The 20249-nt window shown below is 57.1% G+C and overlaps 3 protein-coding genes and 1 long non-coding RNA gene across 6 annotated transcripts in view; 1 reads left to right on the forward strand and 3 right to left on the reverse strand.

Moving 5' to 3' along the window:
* Positions 1-7286, forward strand: part of LOC122707800 — a 12704-nt gene extending 5418 nt beyond the window's left edge. Inside the window, exons 2-3 of the long non-coding RNA XR_006344917.1 lie at positions 5380-5657; positions 6174-7286. This is a non-coding gene — a long non-coding RNA (uncharacterized LOC122707800). The remainder of the gene's footprint in view (positions 1-5379; positions 5658-6173) is intronic.
* A 1020-nt stretch (positions 7287-8306) lies between these two features.
* On the reverse strand, positions 8307-12526 carry TMEM82 (transmembrane protein 82). The gene is made up of 6 exons (XM_043923571.1): positions 12144-12526; positions 11920-11992; positions 11539-11713; positions 10356-10773; positions 9016-9203; positions 8307-8743 (listed from the first exon to the last, which is right to left on the reverse strand). The coding sequence occupies exons 1-6, from the start codon at positions 12229-12231 to the stop codon at positions 8651-8653; spliced, it is 1035 nt and encodes a 344-aa protein (XP_043779506.1). The 5' UTR covers positions 12232-12526; the 3' UTR covers positions 8307-8650.
* A 447-nt stretch (positions 12527-12973) lies between these two features.
* SLC25A34 (solute carrier family 25 member 34) lies at positions 12974-17882 on the reverse strand. Its single transcript, XM_043923285.1, has 5 exons — positions 16695-17882; positions 16032-16097; positions 15760-15912; positions 15220-15354; positions 12974-14581 (listed from the first exon to the last, which is right to left on the reverse strand). The coding sequence occupies exons 1-5, from the start codon at positions 17070-17072 to the stop codon at positions 14399-14401; spliced, it is 915 nt and encodes a 304-aa protein (XP_043779220.1). The 5' UTR covers positions 17073-17882; the 3' UTR covers positions 12974-14398.
* A 1040-nt stretch (positions 17883-18922) lies between these two features.
* Positions 18923-20249, reverse strand: part of PLEKHM2 (pleckstrin homology and RUN domain containing M2) — a 39347-nt gene continuing 38020 nt past the window's right edge. For all 3 annotated transcript variants that reach the window (XM_043923284.1, XM_043923283.1, XM_043923282.1), the window contains one exon: positions 18923-19873. In XM_043923284.1, coding sequence (XP_043779219.1) covers positions 19739-19873 — 135 coding nt within the window. In that variant the 3' untranslated portion in view covers positions 18923-19738. The remainder of the gene's footprint in view (positions 19874-20249) is intronic.

Consider the following 20249-nt stretch of genomic DNA (forward strand, 5'->3'; position numbering starts at 1 on the left):
GCAGAGCTGTCAGCCCCAGCCTAGGGATGCCCACATGTGAAGCTGCATGAAATTATGTATCTGGGTTGGGATTGCGGTGCGGGTGGGGTGGGGTGGGGGGAGGGGTCTGTTCCTTGGCAAGCAGCCTCTGAAAACCCATGGACCTTCCAGTCCTGGCTTCTTGCCCCTGTCCCTCCCTCCATCCTCCACTCTGTCTGTATGAAGTCAGGTCAGTTCAACACTTATTCCTGGATACCTACTGTGTGTAGGGGCTGTGCTAGGGGCTGGCAGGGGTGCAGAAGTACAGAGAAGTGGGGCCTCCTCACACTGTAGCAGGGGCAGGCTGCAGCAGGGGCAAGCACAGATACAGGTAACATCAGTATGTGTGAGTGATTCCAGCTCGGTCACTTGCCAGCCTGTTACCTTGGGCAAGTCACTTCTCTCTGAGCCTGTTTTCTCTTGTAACCCTGGGATGGCAGTAGCTTCTTGTGGCTTCACTGTGAGGATTTGTTGGGATGAATGTGGATAAATTTGCCTGATGCTTGGTAGGTGTTTAGGTGAGTTCCTTTCCTTTTCCCATCATATAGAGGACAGAGGTTTGGATATCATAGTAAGATGGACAAAATGCTGAAGGTAAGGAAGACTTGGTTCCGCTCAAGAATCTAGCAGACATCATGGATCCTGTCAGCTAGCATCCCTTTCCTAGATTCTGGTAACAGCACCCAATTTCTGTTTGGCAAACCTCACCCCTACTTTCAGTTCCTGGCTGGAAGTATGTAGAAAGAGGACTTATTTTTCCCAGGCTGGCAGGATGCAAGCTTGGCATGATTTCTGCCAACGCTTGGACCAAGACAGAGGACAGCAGAGCAAAGATGATAGAGAAAGAGAATAACTGATTTCATCACTTAAGCTGCTAGATCCAGCCATGCCTGAAAGTCCTCCCACTGGATCTCTGGAGCCAGTGCATCCTCTTTTTTCTTGAGTTTTCTTCAACCAGTTAAAAACTATTTCTGTTGCTTATAGCAGAGTCATGAGGCATACTGGTGAGACTTCATGAGTCTTGATCACTCCCTTCCTCCCGGCAAACTCTGCACTAGTCTCAGCACTTTTGAGAAGCCTGTTCCGATTCCTCCAGGTGTCAGGAGTCACGTCAATCCTACGGATCCACCTCAAGGCTTCTGAGTGGAACCAATATGCTTTACCCACCAGACTGGGAGCGGGGCTGTGACTTACTACTGTCTGTCTCCAGCAGCCAGCCCAGTGCTTGTCACTTTGTAGGGTCTCAGTAATTTAAATACAATGCATGAGTAGGAGGAGAGGGTCTTAAAGTAGCTGCATATGCAAAGTTAGGAGAAGGCAATGGCACCCCACTCCAGTACTCTTGCCTGGAAAATCCCATGGACGGAGGAGCCTTGTAGGCTGCAGTCCATGGCGTTGCCAAGAGTCGGACATGACTGCTCGACTTCACTTTCACTTTTCACTTTTATGCATTGGAGAAGGAAATGGCAACCCACTCCAGTGTTCTTGCCTGGAGAATCCCAGGGATGGGGTCGCACAGAGTCGGACATGACTGAAGTGACTTAGCAGTAGCATGCAAAGTTAGTGAGCCATTAAGAATTTGGGCTTTGGAGTCAGACCCACTTGAATTTCGATCTTGGCTCCCCCATTTATTAGCTCTGTAATCTTGAGCAAGTCAATTAAAAAAATCATGTATTTAATTTTGGCTGCATCAGGTCTTAGTTGTGGCAGACAGGCTTCTCTCTAGTTGTGGCACAGGCCCAGTGGTTCCTGGGGACTTAGTTGCCCTACGGCATGTGGGATCTTAGTTTCCTGACCAGGGATCAAACCTGCATCCCCTGCACTGGAAGGTGGATGGATTCTTAACTCCTGAACCACCAGGGAAGTCCTCCTTGAGCAAGTCATTTAATTTCTCTGAACTTTGAGTTTTCTCCAGGAAGATACAGAAAAGAACAATCAACTCCTCACAAGGTTGTCCTGAAGGCTGGGGGAAAATAATGCAAGAAAAATGGGCAGCACAGGGTTATAAATCCTTACGAGTGCACGCTAGGTCACTTTAATTGTGTCTGACTCCTTGCAATCCTGTGGACTGTAGCCTGCCAGGCTCCTCTGTCCATGGGATTCTTCAGGTAAGAATACTGCAGTGGGTTGCCATGCCCTCCTCCGGGGGATCTTCCCAACCCAGGGATTGAACCTGTGTCTCTTATATCCACCTGCATTTGCAGGTGGGTTCTTTACCACTAGTGCCAGCTAAATCCTCATGCAGCTCTTTGCAAATAAAATGCAAATATGCATCATCTCTCTCCACCTGGGGAGCAGTCTGGTGGACAGGATGGGGGAGGCGGGAGACCTCTTCATTTCCTTCCTCCCTGAGATCCGTTTCTGCCTTTGCCACTTGAGCCAGTGTCTCCTTCCTGCTCCTCTTACTCAACTGTGTTCATCGACTCCTCACATTAAGAGGGCTTCCCCAGGACTGATGTGAGGGCAGGGGGCACAGCACTAGAAGTCAGGCTCTGGTCTGAGTGCCCTACCTCCTTCATTCCGTTTGGTCCTCTAAACAAATGGAGAAGCTGAGGCACAGAGAGTAACTTGTTCAAGGTCATCTCTGTTAGGAAGCTTCATTTAAGCCTACACAGTCCAGCTCCAAACCCTTTAAACTGAACAGCCCAAGTGTGTAGTGTTAGTCACTCAGTAATGTCCGACTCTATGCGACCCCACGGACAGAAGCCCACCAGGCTCCTCTGTCCATGGAATTCTCCAGGCAAGAATACTGGAGTGGGTTGCCATTTCCGTCTCCAAAGTGTGTAGGGAAATTTTCAAAAACCACACAGGGAGTAACTGAACCACAGTTATAGTTACATGGAGTTCCGACTCTCAGACCCCAAGCCCTGTGTTCACACAGGCCAGGCAGGCCCAGCCTCCAGACCTGACTGTGACAACAACGTCTGGCTCTTAATCCCCTCCTGGTCCAGGGGCCTGAGCTGGCTCTGGCTGGACCCACTGGTTCCCACGGCCAGGCCTCTGCTAAGCAACTCAGCATCGGCTTCAGAGACAGTGGGAAGTGTAGGGTGGGCCATGGTAGGGCTTGAGTCTTAGTGGGCTGGAAAGGCCCCTCCTTGACCCAGGCTTTGAAAGTCAGAGCCCCTTCTGTCAACAGGGGAGGAAGTCCTGGTTTCACTCACTTGGGAGTGTTTCCTAAATCTCCCCAATCCCTCAGCTGCTTGCCAGCGCCAGACCCCTGTTCCCCCACTGACCCCAGGCTCTTCTTTGAGCTCCCACCCCTGGCAGCATCTGTCCACCGCTCTCTCTGCCCGTGGGAACCCCACCGTGGGAACCCCAATCCTGAGACCCCTCCTAACTGAAGTGTAACATGGCCTAGGCCCTGCTACAGCCCCCAGTTGACCTCCTTACTGTTCTCTTCCCTGGAGGTAGGCTTGTGTTGTTGTTCTTGTTTAGTTCCTAGGTTGTGTCCGACTCTTCATGACCACATGAACTGTAGCCTGTCAGCCCCTCTGTCCCTGGGATTTCCCAGGCAAGAATACTGGAGTGGGTCACCATTTCCTTCTCCAGGGGATCGTCCCGACCCAGGGATCGAACCCACATCTCCTGCAATGGCAGGCAGCTTCTTTACCACTGAGCCACCAGAGAAGCCCAGAGGTAGGCTTACTGTGAAGTTAATGAAACTTCTGCTCAGTTCCCTAACTCGCATGGCCCCTATGAGAGCTGACAATCTCTGGGAGTTATGAAGTGGTCCAGGAGGGAAGGGCAGCCAAGTTACACTCAGGAAACATCTTCCTTTTAAGTGTTCCTGCCAAAGTGCCCAGAGAGATGTCAGGAGAACTGACCCAAGTCTCTACAGTTCCAGTAATTTATCTTGCTTTTCTTTCTCAACCTCAATTTTCACTTACATACAAATTTTCTACTCTTCTTCCTAAAAGGGACCCTTAACATTGAATTAGCCCTGCTCTTATTTACTTTATTTGGCTGTGTTGAGTCTTAGCTGTGGTGTCCAGGCTCAGTTGCATATGAGATCTTAGTTCCCTGACCAGGGGTTGAACCCTTGTCCCTGAGTTGGAAGGTGGATTCTTAACCACTGGACCACCAGGGAAGTTCTGGATTTGCCCTGCTGTTACTCCTTATAATCCAGTCTCCAAGCAGGAGAAGAGAGAAGGCTAGGCCATCTCACTAAAGCAGCATGTGGTCGTCACAGGCCCGCACCCTTTCTGTGGCTCCCGATGGTCTTGGGGAGATGACAGACCCCTCCCATGTCCTGGTGATCTGGCCCCAGCCTGCCTCCGTGACTGCATTTCCCGCCACTGTGCCCTTTGTCCCCTCTGCTCCTGCCACACTGACCCCTCCTCCATCCCGCAAGCCACTCAGAAGTCTTAAGACCTACCTGGGCTACACCACCACCCCCGTGGCCTCGAAACTCCCCCTCAACCTCCAGGACTTGGTTTCTGTGACTCTTTCTCAGCAGGGCCTCCCCAAACCTCAGACCATGTCATAACACCGGACCTTCAATTGATGACGACCCCACCTGCATGAGGTAACCCTGCCCTGTCCCTAGAGGCCCCCAGTTCATTCACCCACTGTTCAGGCCCCGAAGCTAGGAATTCCAGGACTCCTCGCTTCCTCTCAAGCTCACATCTAATTGACCAGAATATCTTATCAGCTTTTCAAAACATGTTCAGAATCCAACCAGTCTGGCCACCTCCATGGCCACCACCCTGGCCCAAGCCCCCAGCCTCTCACCTGGGTTATTCCAAATGTTTCAAAAGCTGGTTGAATGTTTCTATACGGTCTACTCTAAAAAGAGCATGGAGGGGAATCTTCTAAAAATGTAAGTCGGATAATGTCACCTCTGTGTGCAAACCCTCCATTGTCTGCTCGTCACAGGAGAATGAAGTCCTAATGCTGGCCTTGGCCCTGAGCGATCTGGTGCCTGCCCACCTCCGTGACCTCCTTCCTGCCACTGCTGACCTCCTTCCTGCCACTGCATCCTGTAATGATCTAGCTATGCTAAAGTTCCTGCTGTTCCTAAATTCTCCCAGCTGGGTCCCACCTCAGGGTCTTTCCCTGTGTTGTTCTCTCAGTCTGGGGTGTTCCTCCCTCAGCTTTCTTCTTGGCCAGTCCTCCTCAAAGAAGGTCTTCTCAAAGAAGCCTTCTGTGGAAGGCAGCTTCTAAAACAGCCCCTGAAGACCCCTATCCTCTGCCATGACCTCAAGTAATCCCTTCTTTTCAAGAGTGGGCTAAACGCAGCCACTTGCTTCTAACCAACAGAATACAGCGAAAACACTGGGATGTTGGTTTTAACACTGATTTACAAAGACGGTGACTTCTGTCCTGCTCTCTCTTCTGTCTCCCTCACTTGCTTGCTCTAAGGGAAGCTGGCTGCCATGTTGTAGGCTGCCCTGTGGAGAGGCCCATGTGGCAGAGGGAGACTCTGGCCAACCATCAGAGAAGAACTGAGCCTCTTGGCCCGATAGCCCATGAGAAACTGAATCCTGTCAACAACCAAGTAAGTGAGCCTGGAAGTAGACGCTGCCCCAGTAGACACCACAGCCTTGGCCGACGCCTGGACTGTGGCCGGTGAGAGACTCTGAGCCAGAAGATTCAGCCAAGCTGCACCTGGATTCTCAACCCACAGAAAAAGTGAGACAGTAAGTGTCTGTTGTTCTGTTTAAAAATTTTTTTTAATATTTATTTATTTGGCTGCCTCAGGTCTTAGTTGTGGCATAGGTGATCTTCTATCTTCACTGTGGCCTGTGTGACTAGTTCCCTGACCAGGGATCGAACCCAGGCCCCTTTGCACTGGAAGCACAGTCTTAGCTACTGGACCACCAGGGAAGTTCCCTGTTTTAAATATTTTTATCTATTTATTTGGCTGTACCGGGTCTTAGTTACGGCAGGCAGGGTCTTTAGTTGTGGCATGCAAACTCTTGTTGTGGCATGTGAGATCTAGTTCCCTTACCAAGGTTTGAACCCTGGTTCCTTGCATTAGAAGCATGGAGTCTTAGCCACAGCCCACAAGAGAAGTCCCAGTGTTTGTTCTTTTAAGCTGCTAAATTTGGGGGTCATTTGTTATGTAGCTTTTGATACCAAATATATCTTCCCTAGCCCTCCATTACTCTATCCCCTTACTAGCTTTTTTTTCCTTTTTTTTTTTTTTTTTGCAGCAATTGCTACTTGTGCATCTTGCTCCCGGCCCAGAGCCTTGCCCCATGCAGATGTTCAGTAATGGGGAAAGGAACGAAGAGGCAGCCAGAGGGACAATGCCATAGCTCAGAAAAGCCACAGGTTGGCAGGGGTGTTGCTTAGGAGTGAGGAGGCAGGCCTACCCCAATCCCAGGTGGTCCAGAGGCTACCATCCCCTCTTAGCAGGAACTGAGGCTCTGTTCTCCCACCTCTTCAGGAGGATGCTGGTCAGAGCCCAGGATCTGGTATCTTGCGGTCTGGGACCTAACAAATTTAGTTTCCTGTTCCTGTTCCAGATCATACCTTCTGGATTTCTTCTGCCCTCCGGACTTCAGGCCTATTTCTCTTTATTTGGTATGCCTCAGTAGAATGATCTGATTTTTATACCCATGTCAGACTTCTCACAAAAATAATTTAATAGATAAGAAAAGAATCCTTTTTCAGCTCACGTGGCTCACTTTTTGTTTGGAAAACAGTCCCTGTGCCCATAAAAAGGAAAGGGTCGCCAAGCCCAGTCTCCTCCCAGCCCTGTTCCCACCAGGTCACAGGCAGAGTGCGGGGCTGGGAGGCTGGGGAACCTTCCAGGAAAAACATCAGGCCTGAGTTGGAACCCAGTTGTCCAATCTGGGTCTGGCGAGGGACTGGCCCTGTGCCCACCTAGACTGGCCCATTTCCTCCTAGACTAGGGCAAGTTTCCTGCCCAGAGGGAACAAGCACATTCCCAGGCAGAGGGAGGCTGGGTCCTGTACTGGGGGAGGGGCATCCACAGGCACTTCCCCACCTCAGCTACTGAGTCTGCAATGTGCCTCCTGGGAGCAGGATGGAGAGCAGGGGATCAGAAGTTGGGCTCAAGCTTCTGAGTTCAAGGAATGAGCTGGAACCACTGTCCAGCCTTGGGGCCAGTCGGTCCCTGGATCTCCGGTGCACCCAGGACAGGGAGTAGAATCCTAGGCTGGACTCTGTCTGCTCCAAAGCAGTAGCCTTTGGGTGACCAAAGGCCTCATGGTGGCCTTTGCTGAAAAGTTCCATCAGAACCTGGAATCCTCCAAGAAACTTCTCCAGGTCCCGCCTCCTCCCAGGTGCTTCCCCTGCCTCTCCCAGACAACTGGAACCTCACAACCTGTTTGGAAGTCCCTTGGCTGGGAGTCTCCTTTGCCCTGTGAGTCTCTCCTGCAAAAGGACCTCTGAGTTGGGGCCCTCAATCCCCATGGATGCAAACTGCCCTGTGGGCTGGGTCTGGACCAGGAGATCATAGGTATGGTACAGCCTCAGGTTAACTTGGACAAAAAGTGGTGGGAGCCACATTCCAGAATTTACCAGGAATGGACCTGCCATATTTACTATGCCCAACTCTGTTAACTTCCCTAGCCCCAATTCTTCTACAAGAAATGAGGAGCAGGGAGCATGCATGGCACTTGAACTCTGGATGTCAGGCTACCCGAATTCAAATCCTGGCTTTGCCACTAACTAGCTGTGTTCCCTTGAGTAACTTCCTTAACGTCTCTGAGCCTTGGTTTCTGAATCTATAAAAAGCAGTAACAGTACCTGCCTCTTGGGGCTGACGTTAAAATAAAATGAGATAATAAAGATGCTTAGCACAGTGCCCATCAGATGATAGTTGTTCTTCTGCTAGGTTCAGAGAGGGGCAGTGGCCTACCCAAGGCTACACAGCAGGTAAACAGAGTTGTTGGTGCCTAACTTTTCTTCCATATACTCTGTGGCCTTCATGAGCTGGGCCCTGAGGGGGATACAAGGCTGAAAACAGCTGAGATGGGAAGGATCCCCATGTAAGGGTCAGAGGTGGGGGACCCAAGGGCATCAACAGAGGCCCAAGCATCATACCCTCTCCCAGGTTTCTCAACCTGGGATGGGACATGCCCAACCAGGATGTCTTGGGCATCCTCCACCCAAGACAGCCGGGGGTCCTAGACCATCTGCCCATCCATGCCACTGCATCCCCATCACCTCTTCAGTCACCTCCACATCAAATTCCTGAATCCCAGGGAGCCAGCTAGGCACACATCCCAGGAGCCTGCCCCAGTCAGAAGAGCTCTGTCAGAAGAGCCTTGAACAAGCCTCTTCACCTCTTGGCATGTTCACAATTCTAAGAAAAATCTGAGAAAGTCACCTTTATTGTTCGTGGAAAGGGCAGGGAGGTGGGAAAAGGGGGAAGCCATCATGGGGATACAAGTCCCCCCAGTGCCCCTGGGAAGGCAGGTCTAGGGGGCCTGTATCTGTTCCCCCACCCTGAGGAAAAGAAAAAGTTTAACCCAGCCACCTCCAGGTACTCCCACCCTCTGAGGGACCCAGTCCCAAATCCTCCCCTCCCTCCCGCGGATCCCCAGTGCTCCAGGTGGGGGGCAGCCTTGCCATTCTGCCTCCAGGCAGTATCCTGGGGTCAAGGCCTCCTGGTGAACCTGAGTGGACCTGAGAGACTCTAAGTCCTTGCCGAGGTCAGTCAGGAGGTGGCCGTCCCCTCCGAGGGCTGGGCAGGGGCCGAGGGCTGGGGCTGGCTTGGAGCTGACACCAAAGGCCTCTGGGGTGGAAAATCCTGAGGGGAGACAGGGAGGAAAGGATGGAGGTGCCACTCAATCCCCCCCATCCCGTGGGGGCACTCAGGCTTCCATTTTCCCAGGATGTTCCTCTCATTTGGGGCTCTGGGGCACAGGATGGGATGGGCTATGGATGGGGTGGGGGTGCCTCTCAATTGCCCCATTCCTAGTGACCTGGGCTACTGAGGGGTCACCTGACTTGGTGAGGTTCCCGGGACTGTCTGGAGCAGGGCTTGAGTGTCTGGGGGAACTTCAGGGTGGGGGTGCCCACCTGTATCTGGCAAAGATCAAGCAGGGTGCGGATGCCCACGAGGCACCAGAGCTCGCCCAGCAGGGAGACGAGGATGCCCAGGAGGTCCAGCCAGCGGCCCACAGTCAGCAGCAGCACGAAGAGACCGCACATGCGCACTAGCACCGTCTGGACGTGGCTCTTCAGGCCGGGGCACTGCCGCTGCTCCTCTACAAACACAGGGTCCCTGTCACTGGCCGCCTGCCCGATCCCCGCAGCCCCACCCTGAGGTCCAGCTGAGATGGGGCCTGGATCTCCCAGCTCCCCCACCACTTTCCTCAGTGCGAGCCTTTCCCTCCCCAGGCAGCCCCCCTCCCATCCTCTCCGCCCCATCTCCACTGTGCAACTATAGGGCACCAGGCATTTCTTCCCCTCCCGGGCCTCACTGCTCACCCAGGGTCTCGCCCTGGAGTCGTCTTGACCCCTCTCTTTCCTGCATTCCCACGTCCGATCCATCAGTGAGCCCTGCAGGCTCTTTCTGCTTTCATCTCTCAAATCAGCTTTCTCACTGGGCCCCCAGCTTCTAGTCTGGACCCCACAACTCAGCGTGTACTCAGCAGCCAGTGGCCTTCTAAATACACTAACAAGATGGAATCATTCCTCTGCTTATAATCCTCCCAGGACGTCCCCTTGCACCTTGAATAAACTCCAGACTCCTTACCCTTACAAGGAGGTCCTGCCCCATCTGACCGGAGTCCACTCTCCAACCTCATCTCAGGCTCGCTACCTCCAACCATCCCAGTTTTCTGTGGTCCATCGAGCGTGCTAGGCTCATTCCCACATCAGGGCCTCTGCATCTCTGCCCTGTTTGCCTGACTGCCCTTCCTTGTCCTGTCTCTTTGGCCCCATCCCTACCCTGCAGCCAGGTGGCTCCTTCTCAGGCCCAGATCCGAACAGGTCACTCGCCCCTGCTTAAAACCCTGCAATGGCTTCTGAACAGACTGCCTCACCTGGCTGACGACAGCTCTCCATTGTGAACCCGGCCAGCCTCGTCCCCTCCCTGCTGTTTTCAGGCCTTGAATCACCTCTGGGCTTTGGTATACATGGTTCCCTCTGTCATGATCTCCTTTCCCTGCTCATCTCTCCCAGGGGCTCCTGCTTATCCTTTGAGGCCCAATTCGAGTACTGTCTCATTGGGCTTCCCCTGCACCCTGTACCCTTCTCTGTCCACTGCATGGCTGTTGCTACCAGACTGGGTGCTCTGGGATGGCAGGGGCTGGATCTGAGTGTTGTCATCCTCCCCAGGCCTAGCATAGCACTGGGCCCGGGTGAGACAGTAGGGTGTGAGTGTCAGTGAATCAGCTGCCGCCCGTGGCGCTTACCCTGCATGTGGATGACCAGCAGGGTGTAGCAGATGGTGAGAGGCGTCCAGAAGCGCACGGCCTCCGAGGTGGTCAGGAAGTCTCGGTTGATGAGGGCCACGGCGGCCAGGTTGCCCACTATAAAGGTCACGGCCAGGGTGCGGCCCAGCAGCCGGGGGAGGTGGTGTGCGCCCGCCAGCAGGCCCAGGCAGACCCCACAGGAGCGCTGGCCGCGGTGCAGCTCGTAGAGCCGGCAGATGTGGTGGCGGAGGCGCCGGGCGCCTGTGCTGAGCAGCGCTGCCAGCCCCAGGGCCAGCATCAGGTTCAGCGTGCAGTGCGGGGCGCCCTCCTGCAGGAAGCTCAGGCCGCAGGTCAGCCCGCAGCCCAGCGAGTACTGGCACAGTAGGTACAGCTGCAGCTTCTCGGTGCCCTGGGAGCCCTGGATGGGGGAGGGGGCACAATGATGGGGGCTTAGGCCGCTCGCCACCCTGGGGGCACCAAGAGGGTGTCACGGTACAGATGCTCCACTCTGTAGGAAGCTGGAGCCTGAAGGAACCTCAGGGATCGTTCCCAAAGAGGAGATACTGCCTTCAGGTCAAGCCTACTGGGATCGTCTCTTTTGTCTTTTTAAATTTATTTTTTGGCCAGGTCATGCAGGCATGTGTGATTTTTAGTTCCCTGACCAACGATCAAACTCACCACACCCCCTGCATAGGAAACGCAGTCTTAGCCACTGGACCGCCAGGGAAGTTTCATTACTGTATCATTTCTTTCAGCTTAATTTCAGTCATGGTTATTACCTGGGACTGGTCTGCTGGCTGAAGAGTGGCGGCTCAGAGCCTTGAAGAATTGGGTTCAAAGCCTGACTCTACTTCTTGCTGGTTGTTGACCATGGATAAGCCACTCTGCCTCTCTGAGCCTTAGTTTCCCACGTGTGAAACTGGGATCCCAGCAAACTTTTACCCGCTGTGGTTACAAGGATGAAATGATGCGCCCAAAGCATCTAGCACGGTGCCTGGCTGGTGGGAAGCTCCAGACAGCCCCGAGCTGCTGTGTTATCTTCTCGGCCTGGGGCTGTGTCCACTCTGAGTGGAGACTGGGCTTTGGCAATCACAGTTTTGCCCATTTTTTTTTTTTTATTCCGGGGTGAAAACTAGGGCCCAGGGCCAGGCCATCCTCACCCTCCACCTCCCTGTGGTCTCACCTTGTCCAGGGAAAGCAGCATGGAGACAGCCCGGAGGGAGAACTCGAGCACTACGAGGGCAGCCACGCGGACCCCCACAACAGTGAGAATCAGGGCCAGCCCTGCGAGATGCACGGTCTCCAGTGATGCCCACTGAGCCTGCAGCCTCTGCTTTTCAAGACGAAGCTCCGGGTGGCTGTGGAGACAGACAGGGGTGCGGGCAGAGGAGACAGACAGAGGGTGCAGAACCACCAGCCTGGTCCCTGGAGGGGGTCCCGGTACTCCCAGCCACTCCCTGGGGTGAGGGAGGGGTGGTCTCTTCCTCCCGGCCCTCCTCTCAGAGGCCTCTTCTCAGTGTGGGTTTCAGGGCGCAGGGAGTAGGCCGGGGAGGTGGGCACTCACTTGGCACAGCCCACGAAGAAGTAGACCTTCAGGAGGTTGTTCAGGATGGAGACTGCGCAGGCCCCGACGAGGCCTGACGGGGGCAGTAGGGAGGGGGGGCGGCGTGGTAGGGTTAGAGGAGCCGGCTGGCAAGGCGGCGGGATACTCCACGTGGGTGGGATCGCCGGGCACTGAGCAGGTGTCCGGCAGGGGGCGGGGCTGAGGGGCAAGGGGGAGGCGCTCACCTTGCAGGAGGGCCTCGAGGAGGCCGGAGCCCCAGTCGAGGGAGGGGAGGCTGGGGAGCCAGGAGGTGGGGGACAGTAGGGAGAACATGGCCGCGGGGATCCAGCCCAGCCTCCGGCCAGGTCTGCCCCGGAGAGACCGCAACGTCACAGCCACCGGGCAAAGGTGGAGGCGAGGGGAGGAGCCGGGAGGGGTCAAAAGCCCAGGGGAGGGGAAGGGATGAGAGTCAGGGCTTTAAACTTTCCGGGTTCTGAGTTAAGACCGCTGCCCAGGCGCTTGCCATTTGGGCAGCATGGGGTGGAAGGCATCTCTGGGTGGGCTGGTCTCAGTCCTGCTCGAGTCTGGCGCCCACTTTTCTCACCCTCCTCTGGGCCTTGCCCCACAGCGCCTTCCTGAAGCCCCAGGCCTCATCTGTCCTTCCTCAGCCTATGTTATGTTATGTGTTCTCCCTCTCGGCCTGAAGTGTGGGGGTCCCCCCTCGGCCCAAGGTCTGGAAGGGGGCTTCCACCCCCCACAGCCTGAGGCTTCGCTTTCTCAGCCCGAGGCCTGGAAGGGGTCTCTCCTCCCACTGCCGGGGGTGGGAGGGTTGGGGGCGTTGGGGGTGGGGGTAGGGTGGGGCAGGGGCAGGATCCAGCTCCAGGCCCTCGCCCACTGCACCGCAGGGCCGCCCGCCCTGACGATTCTCCTCGCGCCCACTAGCCGGCAGGCCTCGCTTGGCCTGAGGGGTGGGGCTGCCCCAGTTCTTTTGGGTCCTCCTTTCCCAGACAGAAGAGCCAGCCACGGGTTGGGGTTCGGGAGTCCAGAGACTGAGACTGCCAGCCGTGCAAAGTCATTGACGTAGACAAAATAGAAAACTTTATTGGTTTGGAGTGTGCAGTAGGTACGTGCCTGGAGAGCAGCTCTTTGCAGCCATTGGGTGTGGTCAGGCCACTTGACCTCAGCCAGTCCTGCCCCTTCAGGCACTTAGCTTCTACTTCTGTAGCACAGAGGTCAGTGCCTTAGGGACACGCCCACGGGGGGAGTGTGGCCGCAGCTTGGACAAAGGACAGGGCCTGGGATGAGGATACCCAGCTTCACTACCTTGGGGAATTCGCTTCCTTTCCTAGGACCTCAGTCTGCTCATCTGAATAATGGGCACGTCAAGAGCTACCTTTCAGAATTGTCATGAGAATCTGTGCAAATGCCCACAGTGCTGGGCGTCTAGGAGACCCTCAGTAAAAGCCCTTAGTTTTGAGGGGCTGTGTTGTGTCCCCTCCCACACCCCAGATTCATATAGGAAAGTTCTAACCTCAGAAGGTGACTGTATTTGGAGATGGGGTCTTTAAGAAAGTAATTAAGTTAACATGAGGTCATCAGTGTGAGGCCTAATCCAATGCAAGTGGTATTCCCACTCCAGTATTCTTGCCTGGAGAATCCCATGGACAGAGGAGCCTGGTGGGCTACGGTCCACAGGGTCACAAAGAGTCGCATACAACTGAGCAACTTCACTTTCACTTTCACTTTAAGAGGGGATTAGGACCCAGACACAAAGAGGGAAGACCTTATCGGGACCTTGGGAGAAGACAGGTGTCTACATGCCAAGAAGGGAGGCCTCAGAGGAAACCAACCCTGCCAACCCCTGGACATGTAGCTTCCAGAACTGTGAGAAAAGAACATTCTGTGGTTTAAGCTGCCTAGTCTGAGAAACTCTGTGATGGTGGGCCTTGGCAGACTAACACAGACGATGACCCAGGGCCTCCCCACATGTGCAGTGATCCCTCAGGGGCACTCCGGCCCCCATGGTCCTGGCTCTCACCAAGGGCACAGGCCGGGGGTGGGCAGAGGTGAGTTCCAGTTCCAGCTCTGACCCTTCAAAGCTACATGGCTTTGGTCAGAGCACTTCACCTTTCTGAGCCTCCACTTCCTCATCAGTGACAGAATTTTACTACCTCCTACTGTGTAAGCAAGTTGATATTGTATGTGACCCAGCTCACAGAGCTGTTCACACCTTGGAGTGGTTATTGTGACGGGTAGGGCTCTGGGGTAAGGTAACCTGGGACAGAGAAGGATGAACACTCTCTGGAGAACGGAGTGGGTGGTGATTCCAGCTGGCCCTAGGTGGGCCCAGGGGCTGGGCTGACCACAGCTGTCTGACCATACTCTCCCCGGACCCGGGGCAGGGCCTGGGCCTGGGCTGGCTCTGGAACAGCCATTCCCAGCTGCAGCGGGCCATCGTGTCCTGCCAAGTGGCCGGCCGTGTCGGGGTGAAGGACACCGCCTAGCTGCCCTGGTGCTGGCCCTGCCAGGCCCGTTTCCGGAGTTCATCCCAGAAGAGCATGCTTAGGACGGTGTGGGGGCCCAGGCGCAGGTAGACGGGGCCCAGACCCTTGTAGAGCGCCAGGGGGCCCTCCTGCCGCCAGATCTTCACCAGGCAGTCGGCGAGGCCGCCATACAGCTTGCCCTGGGGACAGACACAGGGCGGACATCACTGCAGGCATTGTGGGGCCCTGGCTGGCACAATGGCGTGTGTCTGTGTGAGGCCTTTGTGGTACGTCAGAAAAGGCACTGCCCCCAAGCTCAGCGAATCACATAAGGGTGTCCCTTTCGGCTGTGAAAGTTCAGAAGGAGCCGCTTCCTCCAGGCAGCCCCCGCCCCAGGACAGGTGCTCAGCGTGGCTAGTGGCATGCAGGTGGATTTCATCCCTAACGCAGCCTGTGGAGGGCACCTTTGTGCTGGGCACATCCTATACCAGTGTATATGATGACTTGTGTGTGTCAGTGAGGCTGTGGCGTCAGGCCTGGATTCCAGTTCAGGTTCCTCCACTTACCAGCTGTGTGACCTCAGGCCAGTCACTTGATCTCTCTGAGCCCCAGTCTCCTCATCAGGAAAATGAAGGTGGTTGTGAGGAGAGAATTAAAATGAGGACGTGAAAATGCTGAGTACATGCTTAGGACATGGGTGTTCAGCAAACAAGCCGAATTAATGTGTGTGCGTGTAGGTCACATCTGTGTGTCCCTGGCCCTGGGTGTGTGTTTGGGTGTGTGTGTTGGGGGGGGTGCTCGCCAGCACCCACCCTCCCCCACTCTGTCCCCTGCTTACCCTGCCTGCTCCGTCCACTGGCTGATTATACAGCCGTGTGCTGACCACATCGAAAGGGGTCATGACAGCGACCACAGCTATGCTACTGATCATGCCCCCGGCCAGGGCCACCAGCCAGCTGTCCTCCGGGAGCCACTGTGGGAACATACAGGTTGCTGACCCCCGTAGCTGCCTTCCACCCACCCACGTGGTGTCACCCCACCCTCTCAGCACCTGGGGGCTGGAAGACCTGGGGAATGTGGAGCAGAGGAGGCTCCTCCAGCCACTCCCCTCCCCACCCCATCTCCCTGAGCTTCAGGGTTCACTGCTGGCTCGCCACTCTAGCTGGACCCAAAAGCCAGGGTCATGGCCTGAGGGCAGAGCTGGGGCACTCAGCTTTATTAAGGTGCCCCGTCTGTCACCATGCCCTCGGCTTCCCTGGGTAGGGTCTAGGTGGAGACATGCAGTATGATGCAGACCTGGACAGACAGGAAGAAAGAAGGCAGGAGGCCCTCCTACTCTCGTGTGTGGAGGTGGGCACAGGTGCCCCCAGATCCTCACCTGTCGCTCCTGCACCCAGGCCTTGGCAGAGGCAAAGGTGGCCAGCTGAGCAGCCGAGCCGACCATGACCCGGGGCACGGCACCCCCCACGCCCCGCCACAGCCCTGCCAGGCCCTGCTGCCGCCAGATGGTCTCCAAGGCACCCAGGAGGCTCTGTGGGGAGAGGGCATGGGGGTCACTGGGCAGCCCCTGCCTGTCCAGGAGCCCGTCCAGCCCACCCAGCCCACCCAGCCCACCCAGCTCGGGGAGCTCTGAGGAGAGGCGGTCCCTACCTGGTGATGGTGTTGGTGCCCCACGGCCATCGCGGCCACTGTCTGGGCCTGCAGCTGCGTTTTGACCTGTGAGGGCAGAGGTGCCACAGGGCCTGGGGATGGAAACTTGGGAGAGCCTGGAGGAGCTGTGTGTGTTGAGGGCACGCCTTGCTGGGCCCTGACACCCAGACCTCCCTGAGCCCGCACCTGCCGCTTCCCGATGTGTGGAATAGGGTTGAGGGTGAGGCTCTGCAGTCAGCCTGCATCTGCATCAGGGTGTGACCTGGGACAAGCTACTTCACCTCGCGACCTTTCTGCTCAGCCTTAGAAAGCTGTTTTGAGAACCAAGAGCAATGACACATCCAGGCTTGGACAGGGGGCCCTCACTAGGGGGAGGCTTTATTCTTACTTGCGCAGGAAGATAAAGGACCTCCTGCCACCCTCTACCCCCTCCCCTGGCTCGGGACTGGAGGGGTGGGGCCCTCAGGGGAGTGAGGATCAGGGCCAAGCCCTGGTGCCCTGGACCAAGGGGCAGATTCCAGGCAGCCTGGGTGGGGATGTTCTGGGAAGCTGCCCCACCCAGCCTGCCCCACCCTACCTGCTCCTTAGAGGCCAGCCAAGGAGGCTGCCGCCCCCATGGAGCTGGGTCACAGGGTAGGGGGCGGATGGAGACAAGGCACTCACCAGGTAAGCAGGGCTCCCCACGAAGGCTCCCAATGCCCCTGCCACAGCGCCTGCGACCACGGTGCCTCCCGGCTGCTGGCTGAGGCCGGCCTGGCACGCCAGGCTGTAGCAGTAGAAGCGGACGCCATTCATGAGGCCCTGGTAGAGGAGGCCGGCAGCCAGCCCCTTCTGCAGCCCGCACAGCCCATCTGCACGGGCCACCGCGACGACGGAGGCGACAAAGCCCCGGTAGAGCCGAGGGTAGGTGCCCCGTGCCTGCAGCTCCCCCTGAAGCTGCAGCCGTGTCTTCACTACCTCCAGGGGGTTGGTGAAGACACAGGCCAGGCAACAGGCTGAAGCACCCAGAACCAGGTCCACAGCTGGGGGCACTGTCTCCATGGTCTCAGGGCCAGGGGCCAGCGGGGGTGGGCACGGGCCCTGGAGTGACGGTGCTTAGGCTGTTTTCACCCCCGCAAGGCCACAGGGCTGGGGATCGAGGGAGCCTGGGGCCATGTCTTGGAGGGCAGAGGTCTGGGTCGGAGAGGCCGCCGGCTGCCAGGCGGCTCCTGGTCTATCTCGGGAGTCCACCTGCTCTGCTCCTTCCTTGGAGCCCGGGACACGCCCCTGCCGGCTCCAAACCAATCCCAGCTGCCTCCATTCCCCCACACCTCCCTGCAGGGGAGGGCCTGGACCCTGGGATCTGGGGGAAAGGTCACCTGGGCCCCAAGGGAGACTGGGGGAGAGCAGAGTGCTGATCAACCAAGAAGCCTCTTCCTGCTCCTCTGGCCCTCCAGCCTTCTCTCTGGCCCTGGGGCAAAGGGCTGGTGCCTGCTTCTGGCTTGGCCAGTGCTGTAGCTCGGGGCCCTGGGCAAGAGGCAGCTGCTTGGGACCTTCTCCCCACATCTCAGCAACTGCTCCTCCCACCCCTGCCACTGAGTGATGCCCCCTTCCCCGGCCTTGGCCTGGCCTTCTGGTCTGGCTCCCGTGCCCCATGGTCCCACTGCCAAGTGACAGCAGAGGGCTCCGGAGGCCTGCGAAACTGGTCTGGAACCCCAGGCTCCACTGTTACATGTGAGCCAAGCAAGTACTTCCTTTGAGCTTCAGTCTCTCCATTTTTAAGGTGGGGATACGGACACCCACTGCAGAAGTTCCTTGAAGAATTGTAGATGTGTAAAGAACACCTTTACAGGAGAAGGGGACGACAGTGGATGAGATGGTTGGATGACATCACTGACTCGATGGACATGGGTTTAGGTGGACTCCGGGAGTTGGTGATGGACAGGGAGGCCTGGCATGCTGCGGTTCATTGGGTCGCAGAGTCAGACATGACTGAGCAACTGAACTGAAAGAACGCCTAGCACAGTACTTCACCCAATCGCCCTGGGTGGGTAGGAGATGGAAAAATAAGAGCCACTGTGTCTCACCGAGTGACTTTGTGGCTTTGGTTGCTTGCTTGGTAAGGACTTGCCCTCCGAGTCCTGCTCGTCTTCCTGGTGGAGCCGCTCCTGGGCTGTGGTTCTTGGAGCAGAGGCCCAGGCATGGAAATGTCTGGTGAGACGGAACCTCCCATCCCTGGGCACTACTGTCAGGTGCCAGGCTGTGGAGGTGGGAGCCAGCACCACCTTGTCCATCTCAACCTCTGCTCCAGGGGACCCCTCTCCTGCCGGGGCCACCCTGCATCACCAAGTTCCAATCAAAACCAGAGGCAGGGCCACCCTGCCCAGAACGCCACCTCCATGGCCTCCACACCTGCCTCTTCCACGGGTCCACCCTTTTCCTCCCGAAGCCCTGGAGGCCACAGTGCTGAGGGACTTAAGGGCTGAGGAGCTCCTCCCAGACCGCGCAGGCTGGGCATCCTCTGGCCAGCCCCAGGGTAGCAGCCAACAAGAGGTCTTGGGGACAGCTTGGATTCTCCTGGGTTTATCCCGAGTGGTGGGTGCTCAGGCCCCACAGCTAGAGAGGAGGGGAGGAGTGCCCTGCCCTGGGAGTGCAGACAAGTCCTGGGACTGGAGCTGGTGGCTGCCCCACCCACCCAGCCACTGCAGGAAACAGGAGGGAGGGCAAAGGTCAGGCCCAGAAGCTCCCAGGGCCTGAACTCCTCCTCAAAGAGTGATGTGGTTGCCAGAGAGGGCCCAGAGCATCTCACGGAAAAGCATTTGTGGAATCAAGGAGGAGTGAAGGCCGAGGGGCCTGAGAGGAGTCGGAGGTCCCTCACCTCCACCCTGGTCAAACAGGGCCAGCGACAAGTCTTGGCAATATAACATGTCTATTTTATTTTAAAAAACAAAACCCAGGCCACCTGACCCTCTCCCCCAGAGGGCCCCTCTTGGGAAGGACCTGGCTCCAGCCAAGCAGCCGTCACAGGCTGCTGGCCTTTGCTCCTCTCCAAGCCCTCCTCCCCACCCCACCATGCTCTTGGCAGAAGGACACAGCCTGATTCCTGGATCCCACAGGCACCCAGGTTGGAAGGAGTCAGGGAGGGGGCCGTGGACATGCAGAGCCTCCTGGAAGCCAGGGAGGGCCAGCCTGGCCCCTGCACCCCCGTCACCCCTGGAGTGTGGAAGGCAGGCAGGAGTGTGCTTGGGAATGGAGTTATTGAGGAGGAGAAATGCTCTAGACCTCGGTGTTCCAGCTCCCCTCCCAGCCGGGTCAATGTTCAGACATGAACAGGGATGGCCGGGCACTCAGAGCCCCCAGGGCGGCCTAAGCCTCTGCCCGGGCCCCTGACCCAGGGGAGGAAGGGGCTCCTGCCCTCCCAGTCCTTCCACTCCCCCTCACAGACTGAGGCGGCGACCCCGGGGAGGAGGCCGTGCGTCTGCAGAGCCCATAGGGCTCGGACCCTCTGCCCTAGCACTTCCCAGGCGCCCCCTGCCAGGCAGGAAGCCAGGGTGTGGTGCACCCACTCTGGGTCCCTGGGAGGGAGACCGGGTCTCAAGCCCCACTCGGTGGTTCGTCCAGGAACACGGGTGGGGGCCTAGCCCCGAGTAGCTCGGTGACACGGCGATGACTGTGTGCCGCCCACGTGCCCCCCTCCTGCCCCGCCCGAGACACCAGCCGGCTCAGCCTCAGCACCAGGGGTCCCGGGAGGCTCTGCCCCGGCACAGGCTGTCGCTCCGCTGCCAGGAGCTGTGGATGAGGCTCAGGGCATCCTCGAACTTCTTCCTGGAGGCTTCCTGGATGGCCTTGTGCGGGAGGTCCACCTGTGTGGGGCATGGCAGGAATCTGAGGGCTGTGCCAAGAGCGCTCAGGGAGCCGAGGGGTCCCTCCGCACCAGGTGTAACCTTGCCCCGGAACCAGGTCCACGCTGCTGAGAAAGGAGGGCTCCAGCCCACCGGGCGATGCTCCCTGAGCTTCCTCCTTCCAGGGGTGCACCAGCTCTTGGGGGTGGGGGCTGGGGGTGGCACCAGGAGGCAGGCTCTGTGCCTGGGAGTCTCCCTGTGGAAGTGCACTCTGCCCAAGGTGGGTCCAAAGCTTCTGAGGGGCAGTATAGTATGTGCTCATACCAGGATGTGTCCAGGAGTTCGATGAGGCCCCCCTCAGCCTGGCTCTGAGCTTTATGCCCCCACCATCTGAGCA

The sequence above is a fragment of the Cervus elaphus genome, chromosome 14 (assembly GCF_910594005.1).
Source record: "Cervus elaphus chromosome 14, mCerEla1.1, whole genome shotgun sequence".
Taxonomy (NCBI): Eukaryota; Metazoa; Chordata; class Mammalia; order Artiodactyla; family Cervidae; genus Cervus; species Cervus elaphus.

Bases quoted from the DNA above. Each gene is read 5' to 3' on its own strand.
- TMEM82 (XM_043923571.1), bottom strand. From the start codon at position 12,231: ATGTTCTCCCTACTGTCCCCCACCTCCTGGCTCCCCAGCCTCCCCTCC. The intron at 11,993-12,143 runs GTGAGCGCCTCC...TGCCCCCGTCAG, and splicing joins CCTCGAGGCCCTCCTGCAAG to GCCTCGTCGGGGCCTGCGCA. The intron at 11,714-11,919 runs GTGAGTGCCCAC...CTGTCTCCACAG, and splicing joins TTCTTCGTGGGCTGTGCCAA to CCACCCGGAGCTTCGTCTTG.
- SLC25A34 (XM_043923285.1), bottom strand. From the start codon at position 17,072: ATGGAGACAGTGCCCCCAGCTGTGGACCTGGTTCTGGGTGCTTCAGCC. The intron at 15,913-16,031 runs GTAGGGACCGCC...CTCTCCCCACAG, and splicing joins GGCACCAACACCATCACCAG to AGCCTCCTGGGTGCCTTGGA. The intron at 14,582-15,219 runs GTAAGCAGGGGA...GTCTGTCCCCAG, and splicing joins CAGTGGACGGAGCAGGCAGG to GGCAAGCTGTATGGCGGCCT.